At 38.5% G+C, this 15,154-nt stretch overlaps 1 protein-coding gene across 1 annotated transcript; it reads right to left on the reverse strand.

The window, feature by feature from the left end:
- Positions 1 to 90: 90 nt before the first annotated feature.
- On the reverse strand, positions 91 to 13,198 carry LOC114524567 (phosphatidylinositol phosphatase PTPRQ-like). Its single transcript, XM_028545683.1, has 25 exons — positions 12,991 to 13,198; positions 12,202 to 12,343; positions 11,481 to 11,773; positions 11,132 to 11,281; positions 10,433 to 10,759; positions 9,789 to 10,082; positions 9,303 to 9,458; positions 8,851 to 9,162; positions 8,117 to 8,416; positions 7,721 to 8,017; positions 6,722 to 7,021; positions 6,280 to 6,576; positions 5,748 to 6,041; positions 5,111 to 5,415; positions 4,429 to 4,573; positions 4,055 to 4,348; positions 3,619 to 3,714; positions 3,412 to 3,468; positions 3,030 to 3,329; positions 2,313 to 2,612; positions 2,097 to 2,129; positions 1,629 to 1,737; positions 1,376 to 1,462; positions 1,194 to 1,282; positions 91 to 1,014 (listed from the first exon to the last, which is right to left on the reverse strand). Exons 1-25 carry the CDS (start codon positions 13,061 to 13,063, stop codon positions 221 to 223), a joined length of 5,844 nt encoding a protein of 1,947 aa, XP_028401484.1. The 5' UTR covers positions 13,064 to 13,198; the 3' UTR covers positions 91 to 220.
- Positions 13,199 to 15,154: the final 1,956 nt, after the last annotated feature.

The following is a 15,154-nucleotide window of genomic DNA, read 5'->3' on the forward strand; positions in this document are numbered from 1 at the left end:
ACTAGGTTATTTTGAACCGAACTTTAAAATTTCGAAAAATTAACGTAAATTACGATTGTTGCTTTGGTCCTTCTTTAATAATTTACCGATTTTGAGCGGTGTAATTTTTTCATACATTACAATTGTTTATACATATCATTTACAAATCGATGCTCAGACCAGGTACTACAATACAAGATCAGGATGTTGGGTGATGAATTACGATACAAAAATCTCCGAATCATGAACGAACTGTAGAAACCGATTTCTTTTTCATTGACGGCACAGGTATAGATGGTTGATGTGGAACAGGTTGGGCAATAAGTTTAGGGCAAGCAGCAGTAATATGAGACCTTTGCCGATCATTTAGCGAGGCAGTACGATGAGCAATCGGTGATGAATTGGATTCAACGACATCTGTCTTCGTCGCCGTGACCGCATCGGATATCGCCGAGGCTGAAGCGTTTGTACTCGAAGCCATCTTATCAACCCTTATCGCGGGTGGTGTTGGCGCATGAGAAAAAACTTGGCTGAATTGAGATGGTTGTGGAATAGTGGTGGTTGATGTAGTACCTCTGGCCACTTGATTAGACGTGCCCATTTGGGATGCAGATAGAAATGTTGCATTTGATAGAGCACGTGAAGAATTTAAAATGGTATTAGAACGTGATGAGAGGTTACCGGAATCGGGACTGTCAAGTTTTGTAGATGAGAGATCAATAAAAACAGACGACAAAGTTGCTTCCAAAGGAATAGGCGGAGGAAGCACTGACGGTTGGGCGACAATTGGCGGTAGAATGGTATTTGATTTTTGTATTCCAGCAATCATTCCCGCTGGGGCAATGCCGTAAATATCTGTCTGCCGTGGTGCGCTGCTGAAGGAGGACGTAGCGACCGACGTTCCATAAATATCATGACTAAGGACGTTTGGGATAGGAGCATATATCCCTGGAGGAGTTGGCGTTATTCCCTTACTGTAAATGTCTTCACATGCTGTTGTTCCATACAGCTCTTCAGCTGTGATATGTTTGCGCACTAAAAATGTAGACATTTTCGAGCGTATATAGCAATGAGCAGTATTTATTGCTGTAAAATGATTAATACTGAAATAATTATTAAAAATTCATTTTTGCAATTTATTCTTAGGTGAAATAGGGGAGAAAATTAACTTGTCTTTGCGCGAGATTTAAGATAAATGTCAAGAATCAACCTACCTTTCTTTGGGGCATCATAGTCATTCAACTCTGAATATATTGAATTCGTTTCATGAATTTCTGCTCTTACCGCCTCAGGCCTAGGTGTGCTTAAAATATGTTGAAAATTTTTCAATTAATAAATTTTATTCATGAAAAATAATTCTATTCACCCTGTTAAAAAACCCAGGATATGCACACACCTTGTATCCCTCCTCCTTTTACGTCGACGTTGTTTTCGTCTCCTGCGTCTTTGTTTTTCTTCTGATTCAAGTTTCAGTTTTCGCGTTCTGAATCACCCAGCATAAAACAAATAAAAAAAATTTCCATTCGAAATCCTCGGTAGTCAAGGTGGCACATACACTCCATTCTTTGGAAAGATCGTAATATTACCTGACTGTTCAGTAGGAACTGAAATAGCAAACCATTTTTGAGATTGCCTGAGAGTATATATACCTAGTATAAGGTAGCATCCCTTTGTTCCATAAAATGCTGAGTATTAATCCAGCTATTAGCACAGCCAACATTATGGATCCACCAGCAATTCCTCCCGCTGTGAATTTACCTAACACATAAGCAAAGTGCTATTAATACAAATCATGTACTGAACTTTCTTACATATGAAAATTTTTTTTCGACCTGAGGTACTAACTCTCATACTAACTCCCCTGACAAAGGCCCTCCGGTCGAAACGTCGAGAAATGTTTTGTCTATATTTTAGGCAGTAGTTATACCACATTTGATGCTAAGTTGTTTGAAGACGCTGCCACGCTGCTCCCTGGTTATATTGGAACGTATCTACATTTACAGCTGTTAAATCATTTAAGAAAAGATGCATCTGTCACGTTGCATCTATCATTGTGTACGTTGCTATAGTTGTTTGCTATAGTTGTTTGCCATAGAGGTTAGGGATGGATATCTTACCTTCAGAATGTTTGCCTGTTTTTGGTATACGACCTAAGAATACGAACATCAAGACTATAGATCAGTAGGGATATTAAAAGGCATTGATGGTTGATTTTGATTAATTTTCTAGTCTAACTGAAGAAAAATGGCACATTTTGTGACCAAAATCAGTCACTCGTGAAAGTTATAAGGCTTAACTCATTTTCCTTCGTATAGAATAAAGTGTCAGCCTACCGTCACTGCGCTTATGAACAATAACTGCTGGGCCAAATCCTTCCACAGTCCCAGCTTTAATGTGGAATATATAATCAGTTAGAGGGCTTAAATTGTCGACTTTCCAAATAGTGGTGTTGGCACTCATAGAGGAGCTGGAAATTTTCTCAACTTTTGAATCAGACAATTCCTGATAGACGACGACTTCATACATAGCTAAAATGCCATTCTGTTTTTCTATATCAGGAGCTGTCCATATGATTTCAATTGAGCTCGAGGTGGTAGATCTGATTGTCACATCCTTTGGTGGAGCAGATGGCGCTAATGAAAAATATAATCGGCTATAAATTACCACAGAACCAATTGCTGTTTTTATACATTATGTGTGCAAAATTTTATGATCAACCGTGTGAGTCAAGGGCTCCGTATCTGCATGGGTGTAATAAGCACATGGTTCTGTTATGAAATTAAATAAAAGTTAAGTAACGAGTTCATCTGTTACCAGCTTGATGACCGTATATAATCAATTAGGCATTTCGAAGGTGTGTCGACATTGACGATGCATCATGGCCATGGGGAATCCCCTCCCCAAAACAGCGTCTCGACGCATTGTCAACCTCACAACTACTACAGTATAGTCCTTCACAGCAACTTTTATAGATAGCCCCTCAGAAGAAGCCATGCAGCAATGATAACTAGCAATGCAAAAGACAGGAGTGATTGAATTGCAATGCATACCTGCTTGTCCAGTTCGATAATCAAAATAGTGTGCGGGCCCATATCCAAGAGCTGTTTTCGCTTCAACGTGGATATTGTACAAAGTGTATGGTTTCAATCCGTCAATCGTGTGCATTAGCTGTGTTTCTGGTAATGTGACATATTTACGACAAGGAGTCGTGAAACTCTTTTCCTTTATGCAAAGACGATAGCCAATTATGACACCATTTTGTTTCTTAGCCTCCGGAGGCCGCCAAAATATTTGTACGATCCTTGGACCAAACCTGGATGCATAAACTGACGTTGGTGGACCAGACGGAACTGTAAAAAAATTACGAAAATTTTATTATGACTATCACTGTCCACAAGGAAGATTTCCGGGAAAATAGAGAGTGGAACTCACCTGTGGGAAGTGTAGTTTCATAAAGAACAGTTCTAGGGCCTTCGCCAGCAGCGGTTGCTGCAGAAACAACGAGCATATACCTCGTATTAGGTCGCAAACCTTGTGTAATATCGTAGGAAAGCTGCTCCGCAGGAACTTGCACTGACTCTGTACATTTTGTTTGCACGTTGTCTTCCTGGTAACATAAAAAATATTTTGTGATAGTACCTCTGCGTTGATATTCTTCCGGGGGTGACCATACGAGTTTTAGGCTTGTTGGAGTAACATCTTTGGTCATAACGAGACGTGGAGGACCACTCGGACCTATGTGCAAAAAATACGTGGAGTCACAATAAACAGACTAAGATATATCCTTATTAAGAACAGTGATGATCAGAATAAAAGTGTTGACTGTTATCATGAAAGAGTGACTATATAATGGATTTATAAGGCCGGCAAAAATAAAACAAAAAACCAATAATAGCTATCAGATAATCTCGTAAACGCTTGTAGGTTTTATATTCTTCAATCATAGAAATTTGGCTAAACAGTTCACACTCATGCAGTAAAAAGTTGTATAAGGTGAATGTATTATCTGATCAGTTTCGTTTTAAAAATTAAGATGATATATTTTGAAGACATTTTTATATTTTGATTAACCTACTTGATTCCAGTGTTTTTGCATGAAGTACCACAGGTGGACCGTATCCAGCTATGGTGCCTGCGGAAACCTCAAAACTGTAGTCAGTGTATGGTGTTAGATGTCCAATTGAGTAGGTTGAAGCAGTGTGACTAACGTAACTCGAGGTTTCACACGGTAAGAGAGATGACGATAATTTATGACAGACTTTGTAGCCAAAGATTTTTCCACTAGCAATTACTGATGGCAATGGTGTCCATCCGATTTCGATCAAATCTTTGTTTCTATTGACTACTGACGCTTTCGTTGGCTTGATAGCTAGAGTACAAGGACATAATCAACCATGCATTATAACGTTTGGTATTGTCAATTAACAAACATGTAAACTCTAACTTTACCTGGTGCACATCCATATATTTCTACGCCTATACAAGGATGTAATCCCACAAAGGTGTGAACTTGAAACCGAATAAATCGAGTTACAACCGAGTTGTCTAGAAAATGCTTAACCTCTTCCCCCTTGCCGTTGTTTCCCTTGATGACCTACAAAATATGCAAAACAATTTAATAAAAAAGTTTGGGCATCGTCAACACCTGAGAAATGGAAAAAGGAATGGGTGATTTAAAACGACATTCAATTCTATGAGAAGAGATGATGCCAAACATTCACGTTTCGTGGGTAAAGCAAACAAATCGTTTGTTTAATCACTTATCGCGGCACTTTGTACATTTCACTCGCGTACTTATAGCTCTACAATTAAATAGTCGCTTTGCTTTCACCAATGGTCCAGAAGTCGAAATTTGCAACGATTTTCGTCTCGTTCAATTCGTGCTTAATAAAACCTTTTTGGCTAAATCGCTTTGCCCAATTAGAATTTAAAGGGAGATATAGAATTTATAGCTAGATATACAATTAGAATTTAAGGGTACAGGATAAAGATTAATATCCCAGTACTTCGAGAAATGGCTGGAATTCCCATTCTATGTTTTCATAACGACATGCAACACATAGTAGACATGCATACTAGACATGCATATATATACAGCTTGACATTAAGTTTTACACTTTTATATACTGACCATGTTTCCGCTAACATTAACATATTTCCATTCCACCCCGTCCATGCTATAAAAAACTTTATATGAAGACACCCAACTTTCCCAATGTTGTCTGTGACCCTTCGTTGCAACGCCCAAAATCTTGAGCGGTCCACCCAAGTCAACTTGTAGATAAATAATGTTTCTGGTTCCTTCATCACACCATGGCAGGTAATTGTCGATACGGGCTTGGTAAGGTTCGTAATTTCTACTGAGAAACCCACTTGCACTAAAACTATCGTCAGCAACGTGACCTCCACTGTGCAGGATGGGAAGATCGCACTCTCCTGCGTTTAACCAAATTGAAAAGAGTCATATATTGTTTGTACTTTACTGAAAAAAGCACCGTGCAAGCTGCATGGAAATACTCGGAACTATACTCCCAACATCTGTTTTCGGCATTTTTCGGCTTTCGCGCCATGTTAAGTGTCACAACTAGAGTGTCCAAATTTTAGAATTATATGTGGGGATTTAGTTTGGCAATCGAAGAATTATAATTATATATGTTATAAAAGAGGAGAAAAATCCTGTTTCGTTGGATAGAATAAAATTGAAATTTGCATCTAAAAATTGTGGTTTTAGTTTCGCACGATTGTCTCATGAATGGAAACTCTTATACCTGAAGTCTTTTGAAGAAACGCTGGTGGACCAAAACCCACTTTAGTAGCAGCTTCAATCGACACAACATATTCTTTCACCGGATTCAGACCACCAAACGTGTAGTTATTCCGGTCACTTGCTGGTACTTGTGTTGCTCTGGTACACGTAAAAGCGATACCATATTCTCGTATACACACACGGTAGTGAATTATAGCACCATTTTGTAATTCTGGTTCTGGTTCCGACCAAGAAAAACTAATAGCCGATTCGTTCACAAATATCACACTTTTTCCTGTTGGCGGTCCACTCGGTTCTAAAAAAGTGATAAAGACGCACAGAGAGTGCTTTGACGTTTCCAACACGATAAATAAGTATGAAATACAAGAATCTCTAATTTTGTAAACGACGTATTTCAAAAATGGGTTAACCAGATTATGATCAGAAAGTCCCGCGGGATAAAAAAAAGAATACTCAAACCAGAACAGTCCAGTCCTTTAACCCGCGACCTTTTAAGATGCAAAGAATACTGCTTATAATACTATATATCATACCAGTTTGCTCTGTTATTTGCGAAATGTTTGCCTGTGGTCCATATCCTGCCAACGTGGCTGCACTGATTTCAATGCTGTACACAACGTATGGCTTAAGATCGCTAAACCTGTACGATGTCCGTGTGGGTGGGACGGTAACTTCATGTAGACAGGAATCAGATGACTGTTTTCTGATACAGACTGAATACTGGGTCAAAATCCCGTTTATTTCAGAGTGGTCTGGTGATGACCATGCCACGTCAATAACATTATGAGTAAAATACGTAACTTGTAAATTTGTTGGAGGGACCGACGGTGCTAAAATGATAGAGAGTAGATCAATAAACATTAATAATCTGTCAGTAGGTCGCAAATTGTTTTGCAAGTTTATTGTTTTGGTATAATGCAATTGTTCAAGTCCCAAGTTTATTATTAACACAATATGTATCGTCTTCCGCAGTACCTGTTTGTAAAGTTGTGTTGACAAGCATCGCAGGTGGACCAAAACCAGCCTCTGTACCAGCAGATATTTCAATGCCATATTTCGTGTAAGGTTTAAGATTAGTAACAGTGTAATCCATTCGTTTATCAAGCATAATTTCCATCAGACAAGGAACTGGGGACGAGCTGTGGACCCGAATGCAAATGCTATAATTAACAATTATTCCGTTGCATAACTCTGGATCTGGAGGTGACCACGACAACGACATTTTCGTGGCTTGCACAAATGTCGTACGCGCTTCATTAGGTGGGCCATCTGGGGCTATTTGGAAAAAAAAATAATACAATATCTTGGTTGTTTAGGTGAGATGGGGGAAAAAGAACATAAAAATTTTATCCAGGCTTGTAAACATTCAGAAAAATTACCATCAGGACCGGAGCATTTCCTTTAACCCAGAACGCTACGCAACCTCGTACACAGGGTCTCGGACTAACCAAAGTTAATAAGTGACTCAAACTTGGGTCAGCCATTTCGAGTGTAGACTTACCCAACCAGAATTAGAATGAGTTCTGCTTCTACTGATTCGCTCTAAGTCAAACTAACCAAGGTTGAGCGTGTTTACACTCGAGAAAACTTGACCTGGATCAATCAGTCCCAGGACTAATAAAGAATTTAATTTTGCCGAGAAAAACCAATCCTAAGGGCACATAAATAATTATATGGTTAGTTATTCCTGCCTTCGAAAGTGTGGAATACTACCAAATCAACTGGTTCCGGTACCGGTAATAATTTAATTAATGGTTCAGTCCTAAAGGCTAAATTTATAAATTACCAACTCTTCATTTGAGATTTTACCGTCCACAATAACAGTATTATATTGCACTTTTTCTGTGAGCAGGATCCCTGATATATATACACAGGTTACATTAAAGAATCGAAGCATGCAAACATGCAGGAAGGTGAGAGCTTCAGCCTTCAGCCAGTAAAATGATCTGATTACATGGTGTACATAGTACATACCACTTTGCAACGTCCTCTCGTAGGCGACTGTCGCTGGGCCAAAACCCACAGACGTAGCTGCCTTAATTTCAAATCTTATTTCCTGATATGGCTTGAGACCACTGGCCCGATACCACATGTTGCTTGTGATCGTTTCATTTCCGCAAGGGTCATTTGTGCCCCCATCAGAATGACAATATACACTGTAGTGTAATATGATTCCATTTCTTTCCTGCTCTGGTGGCCTCGACCAAGATAAGAAGATCGAGGTACTGCTTACGTCAGGGAAAACTAAGTTTGTTGGGCCACTGCTCGGTTCTGTTTGTCAGACCAAACGAGAAATATTTAACATTAACGAATTTTGTCTGGATAATCGATACAGTCTCTTCTGCTTGCATTATAATATGATTTCATCACCTGCTTCATGTGTGGTGGATGTAAATAAATTTGAATAAGGTCCATATCCTAGTGCAACAACCCCACGTATCTTCACTTCATATTCCTGGAATGGATGCAAGCTGCTTATCACAGCCTGGGTTAGATTGACGCTCACAGATACTAAAGAGCAGTTTGTCTGATCAGTTGACTTTTGATAGCAAATCTGGTAGTTTAAGATGCTTCCTGTGTATTCGTCTGTACTTGGTGATATCCAATACAGTTGTAACGATCTAGAGCTGGTAACGATGACGTTCTGTATAACTGGTGCATTTTTAAGTTCTAAAACACAAATTAAAGAGGATATTATTATAGCATGGATCTTGGGAGAGAGTAGCGACTGGGTTAAATATAGCTCCTCACGAAATTCTGACAATCATTTGTGGCTGCATATATGTACTTTATGCATGTAATTTAGTGATCATTACGAAAGATTGAAAGTATGTTACAGGCAAGCAGCAGAGACATAGTCGTTCTAGAAAAGAGGGATTTGTAAAGTCTCACTTAAAGAAGTGAACATCAATTGAAGAAGTGAAGAAACACCGGGGGTGGGTCTGTTTTAGCCAGTTGTTATATCACAATTGATGAGAAGTTAATTATATAGAAGACGTTGCAACGCAAATCTTTAGTAAAATTGGAACGTATCAATTAATCCAACTTTCCCTATCTTTGCCTCCTTTTTAAGCAGAAATTTAACATAAATACATGCAACTCACCTTTAGGGAGAGAAATATGAGTTTTTATCACGGCTGGTCCCTTATCACCACTGGATGTGGCAGACGTCTCCCAAGGCAGGGTCCCAAAGCCATGTAGACAAATCATACTCCATGATTTCACACTGGTGTAATTTGTAGGAGCATTTGGACAGACAGATTGGAGAGAGCCTTCTGCATAATAATTGTGTGCTTGAAAATATACCACCATTAAAATGATTGATGGCTTAGGAATGCTTGATAAGAACTCTGCCATTTTTGTCAACGAGCCAGCGTCTTGGAAGGTGTTGAATGACCCTCGCATCAGTTCGATACCTAAATATATAAATATTAATCGGGTTATTAATTGTGTTTGTAGGTGGACCTGACAAAAATTCACCGTTACCACAGTGTAAATAGAGATGGAACCTGGCCAGTGAAATTAACTACTTTGAATGAATAGTGAGATATTATACCTGTTTTCGGATCAAGAACAATAAAATGATGTCCTGGTTGGCTAAATTTGTGTTGTGTTCCTCTGATTGTAATGCTGGAGAAAGAGTCAGCGTCTATTCTGTACAAGGTATCTGGCTTGACGCGCGATACAAGCTCAACGTAAATCCTAAAGGTGTCTGCAATATTAAGAGAAATACGAGTTTGTATTCAAGCAAAAATATCCAGAGATATGAATCATATTCAGGGAAAATATAATTACATATATTGCGGGTGTGAAAAGAGCATTAGGACGATAATATTGCTATTGCTAGGTAACGACCAATACCCAGATATCCAGTAATACGAAGAGCAGTTGGATCCCAGATACGTCTTTTTGGGAATCTGTATAACTTAAACAGACCAGAAATAGAGCTATTTGTGTTTACTCGATCGGCATTTTTTCGGATAGAATACCACTGCAAACAACACTTCTTTCAGACTCAGGCCAAAATTATCCAAAGGCTAACCTTGTTTCATAGTGGTAACGTATACCGCAGCTTCGGTACCAAAACCAGCGTAGGATTGTGATCTGACACTCACGTGATACTCAGTCTGAGGTTTTAAGCCAGTGGTTGTATATATACGAGTACCACCATTATTTGTGCAATTACTACCCACAGTACCAGTTCCTCTAACGCATATGGTGTAATTTAGAGGCAGCTCATTCTCAGTGACAATTCCAGAAGGGCGTGACCACCTCAGCGTGAATGAAGATGATGCCAGATCCACGACGATGATAGATGATGGTGGACGAGGTGGAACTGCAGGAAAACCGTCATAAATTATCATAAATATTAACGAAATACTGTTATTATACTTGCATCTAAGTTGATGCTCTAAAGTCTAACCTTTAGCCTTGTGAGCGCTAAATGGAATACACCCTTTCCATAAATTACGTCAGTCATTTGTCCTTGTCGTTTCCATAAAGGCGGTGGTTTTAGACGTAATATGGAAAGCGTATATTTTTTAATGCATAAACCTCTGCATGATGCAAACTAGTACTAATGCATTAAAGATTAACTTTATGCAATAACAATAGTCTCTGATACTAAATGAATTGAAAATGAAGAATTTCGACGATAAATTCGGACATGGCCCGTTAAGAACTTACCTAAAAGCTTTGGAATTACGTTCTCAATTACCGCTGGCGTATATCCAAGATTTTTCATCACCGATGTTCTCCACGAGGGACTGGGCAACTGCCCGTTGTATCCCAGCAATGCCCACGCGTCACCCCATGCCAATTTTTCAGATATATGGTCTGATCCACTCAAGTCTTTAAGCATCGGTATTGATGTGCGATAGTAATTCCATCCTCCATTTTGCATAATTACGAATACAAAAATTTCCGAGGGTAAATTGTTTAAATACAAAGGCATGTCAGTTAATACCTTAGAGTTGTGCTGCGTGTCGAAATGTTTCGAAGCGATTAACAGTCCTGTAAAGTAATGAAATTTTTATTCGCAACTGAAAACTTCCGGCCCAGAAGTTCTGGGGCATCTCATTCTCGATCGAAAGTGGCGAGTGTGGACATTCAAAAAGGAGTATGGGTAAATTAAACTAAAATCTAGAACAGAAAAAAAGGAAGGAAAATAAATTAAGAAAACACAAATCAAAATTTTCATGGTTCAAAACAGTACCGGAGTATTGCGGTTGTATAGATGCGCGGGCCTGCATCATCTTATATATAAGATTACATATAATAAGGCACTACCGCAGTCTTTCTGTAAGCAACTGGGTTCGAGAGTAATCACCGCACTATCCATTCCCCTGTACAAAATCCTATTGTTGCAATATAATAATATCATACCTGTTGTCATATTAAAAGAAACAACATGATGCCCTCCACTGGAGAGATATTGATTATAGGTGTCACCAACGATTAACTGACTAACTTTGCCAAGCTCCTCGACGTCTTTCGAACCATATGATATTGCTTTGACACGGAAGACGTTGTGGCCTGAAACAAGTACAGAAAACATAGAAGTAAGTGAAAAGGGGTGCACTGTGGAGTATAGAAAGAATGATAAAATTACAAATGAACAGGTTGAATCCTAGCAGTCCCATAGTCAAACCTAACCTTGGTTTGAAAGTCTCCTAGAGACTGATCTATTAAGGGGGGCCTTAGGGGGCTACTTTTTCTCGTAGGTTCTACTCACGCTGATATCCGTATACTTCCACTTCACAAAAGTTCAAGGTTCCATGAGCTCCTGTGATTGAAACAGTAACGTACTGCCCCAACAAAGGTGGCATACATTTTACTGGAAGTGTTTGTCCAGCGCCGACTTCGTAAATGTACGTCGGTCCACACTGAGGGTTGTGTTTGCCGCCGTCTGTTGAATTTCCTCCAACTCGAATATTGAAGTTTACGAGGTTCCTCCAGCAACAGTCAGCGCGATTTGTGATGTGTACGGATGTTACAAAATACTCGTGCTCAAGATCAACAGCCCACCTATATAAATAATGACATTTTATCATATTAGGCACTTTGAGATTTGATATTATTTGAGATGTCAACTATACAGTCCATGGAAATAAACTTGAACGATTGAGAACGTATAAGTATAAAAATAATTAATTTACATGCACAATTCTCAGAAGGAACTCTGTTTTGTATAGAGGTTTCGAGCAGGTTTCTTATTGGTTATTTTTTCTCATATAAGCTGCATGGGCGCTCTGTTTGAACGGAAAGCTCCAGCGAGATTTGCTACGCTGGTTAGACCCGTGTTTAGACGCACTGCGGTTAATTACAGGTTTTTCTTTCTTAGTTTGGGTAAGTGCATGTGGTAGGTAATGCAGAGTTACAGTGCCGTTACCCTGGGTAAGAGAAAAATAGATTTCTAGGAAGATATAGAAATATCCACGAGAACACTCATTTACCATGGTTCATACTGTGTTTTTGTCTGCATACACGAGTTTTGACTATAATCAGGATGTCTGTAACCATCAACAGCACGAGATGATACGCCATCTGCTTCCAAACTTGACTGCCATGTTGATTTACCAAAAGCAAAATTTTCACCTAAACACAAGATCACTCTTCATTCTGTAAATACATCATTTTGATATACAACCATGACGTAACAGCAGTGACCGGGCTGCCTGTGATACAACAGGTCTTTTAGAAAGAGCTTCTATTTAGGTCGGCGCGCAAAGCGCAGAAGACAGCTGCCGAAATTACATAGGTTTGGTTAGGGTTGGTCCGGTTCTGTAACAATTTAATTGTTCTGATCAGTATAGCGTTCTCGACGATATCTACCGTCGCTTGCACAACATTCCCATGGCCATGTAAAACCTCGATGATTAAAATAGCTGAAAAATGAAAAAGCTCAGTCATTGCCCTATGGAAACATTGTCGTGTAAAATTTCAATGATTCTTCGATGATCATTTGCATGCTTCCGATAAATTTCATCTTGATCAGTGAGTCAATCATGCATGTTTAAGCTTAGCGCTGATTGATACCCAAAATCCGCAAGTGTTAATTGTTAGTTTTACATTATCGTTGGTATTTATCAACATCACTCAGTCTCTTCCTTACGCTCATTCGCTGGCATCGCTGCGCTTGCAAATTTACCAAAGGACTTCCGATCGCCTCGAGAATAGCATAGTGAATCCCATAGTTAATCCGAAATGGGGGAAAATGGACGAAATCTATTTTTCTTACATACCTTCTCCATCTGTCAAGACAGCGTGAAAATCTTTTGTCATCAAGAGCAGATAAAAGATATAGGCAAAAAGCATTTCTCAAGACTCCATAACAATAGACTTTTGTTTATTTAATATGCGAATTTTTAATGTGACTGATCGCAGCGCGCATGTTTGCTTTAACTTCTTCAGTAATGATGTGATGTCACAATCGCAAGTCTATGCTCCGTATCTAATTAGTCGTCCATTTTGAGATAAACCAGCTATATTGAGATCAGTTGTTACGTATTTATACACTCGAGCTTTAGCTTTTAGCTGCTAGTGGACATTGATTATAACCAGGAAGATATGATATTAAGGTAACACAATATATATTCAATACCCCTGTTTGAATAACAGTGAAATGCAATACTATATTTGAAATCTGCATAGACAAAACATTTACGCAGTTAAACTAAAGGCATAAAGAATACTCAGAATAGCTATGGATGGCTTTGCAAATTGTTTTGATTTAAGCAAAAAATTAGGCATTATTGATCCTTTGTGTTCAAATATTGTGGTTACCACAACTAATTAATTCTGATGCCATCCTCAGAATTTCTGTATCAATATCAGCAGCTATGCAAATTAGTGTTTGTGTACACAGCCTTACTTTTTGCAGTTACTAGTAATATGAAATTCCATGGCATAAATTGAATTGCCATTGTTACTATTATTTTTTATAGACTTTGTTAGAGGATAAACTTGCCAGCCCAAATTTGAATGTCATATTACTGCAAATCTATGTATTATAATTAGCCAAGACCAAAGGCAAATTAGAGAGCCTTCTTTTCTATCATTTTAATTGCTACTTACACAAAAGTATCCTAGCCTAAGGGGGACATTTCGATTCTACACCTAAGCGTGTGTCTTCTTTTAAGCAGAACTGTTAGATATTCATCTAAAATGTATGGCCAATACTAGAAAGAGCTATGTTGCTGTACATGGGACATTTATGACAAAAGAGTTATGTTATCCAAACATTCCTAACCACAAGGAAGAGATGCTGTCTTGAATACTGTGAACTTAATCCAAACCTGCAATTTAAAACCACATGCTTTTCCAGATTCCAATAAGCAAAGCAAGACACATGTCAACATAATTTTTTCAATATACGATATAATGTGAAATTCTGATGCTGTACATGGTTAATCATTAAACGAATATTGGAAACAGGAATCCTCTCTGAAAAACAACTAATACACTATTTTACTGAACTCTACAATATAAAATTAACATTTCAAGCCATTACTAAAATGTATTGGACAAATATATCAGTCTGCTTCGCATCTCAAGAGAAGAAATATTTCGCCTAATAATTATTCACCAATGACACAATGTCGTACTTGTTTCAAGTTTGTGTTTTAAAAATATGTCTGCGTATTCCGTTTTTGCCAATTAAATTTTATGTCATCCTTATGCTTTGAATAATTTGGAAGAGAGCTAGAAAACAAGAGAGCTTTATTAATACACAAATGTGGAAATAATTTGCGAATTTAAGCAAAACAATAGTGTGTAATTTCGAAGTAATTTGAGCCACTACGATCTCAAATTGAATCGAATGAACATCAATTTGGTGACATAAATTGTTGGATGTAAAACCCCGAATCTAACATCAACTTACCTGAACCACACACAACAAATATAAATAATCCCAATAATACAGGTCCAACGGCATATTTTTCATCTTTTGGTCGCTAAAATTCACAAAAAATAGGTGAATATCGCATCATTCAATAGCTTATAGCTGTCCACTGGCATTCAAAGCAAAGGCGACACAAATCCTGGCAAACTCACCAACGATTTCGATACGTTTCCCCTTTGCGTAACATTTTGGCTGTGCTTTTCATTGGCGACACGTATTCTCTGTTTCGCAGGCATCTTTTGCTCAGATTGTTTGGAGAACTATGTGCGGTTCTGCCACAAGTTTTTAGTACAATCAGTCAAGCAGTGAACCTCAAGAGGAACAACACAGGAAGAACTGGTTCTGTTTATTGATCACTCAAGACGTAATGCATTCTCATTGGTGGAAGAATTGTCAGGGGGGTGCAGTTGCAACCTGAACACCCATATCATAGGCCATTTAGATTTTGGGCATATACTGTGTTCTCATGGTTACTTACATGATTTTTTTTCCTCCAAACCTCC

The sequence above is a fragment of the Dendronephthya gigantea genome, unplaced genomic scaffold, assembly GCF_004324835.1.
Source record: "Dendronephthya gigantea isolate DGI-Jeju-01 unplaced genomic scaffold, DenGig_1.0 000031F, whole genome shotgun sequence".
NCBI lineage: Eukaryota > Metazoa > Cnidaria > Anthozoa > Malacalcyonacea > Nephtheidae > Dendronephthya > Dendronephthya gigantea.

Excerpts from the sequence above, each read along its gene's own strand:
- LOC114524567 (XM_028545683.1), bottom strand. The coding sequence starts at position 13,063 with ATGCTTTTTGCCTATATCTTTTATCTGCTCTTGATGACAAAAGATTTT. Across the intron at positions 10,760-11,131 it reads TTCTTTTAATATGACAACAG|GACTGTTAATCGCTTCGAAA; the intron begins GTATGATATTAT and ends ATTACTTTACAG. Across the intron at positions 7,022-7,720 it reads CGAGAGGACGTTGCAAAGTG|CCCCAGATGGCCCACCTAAT; the intron begins GTATGTACTATG and ends TTTTCCAAATAG.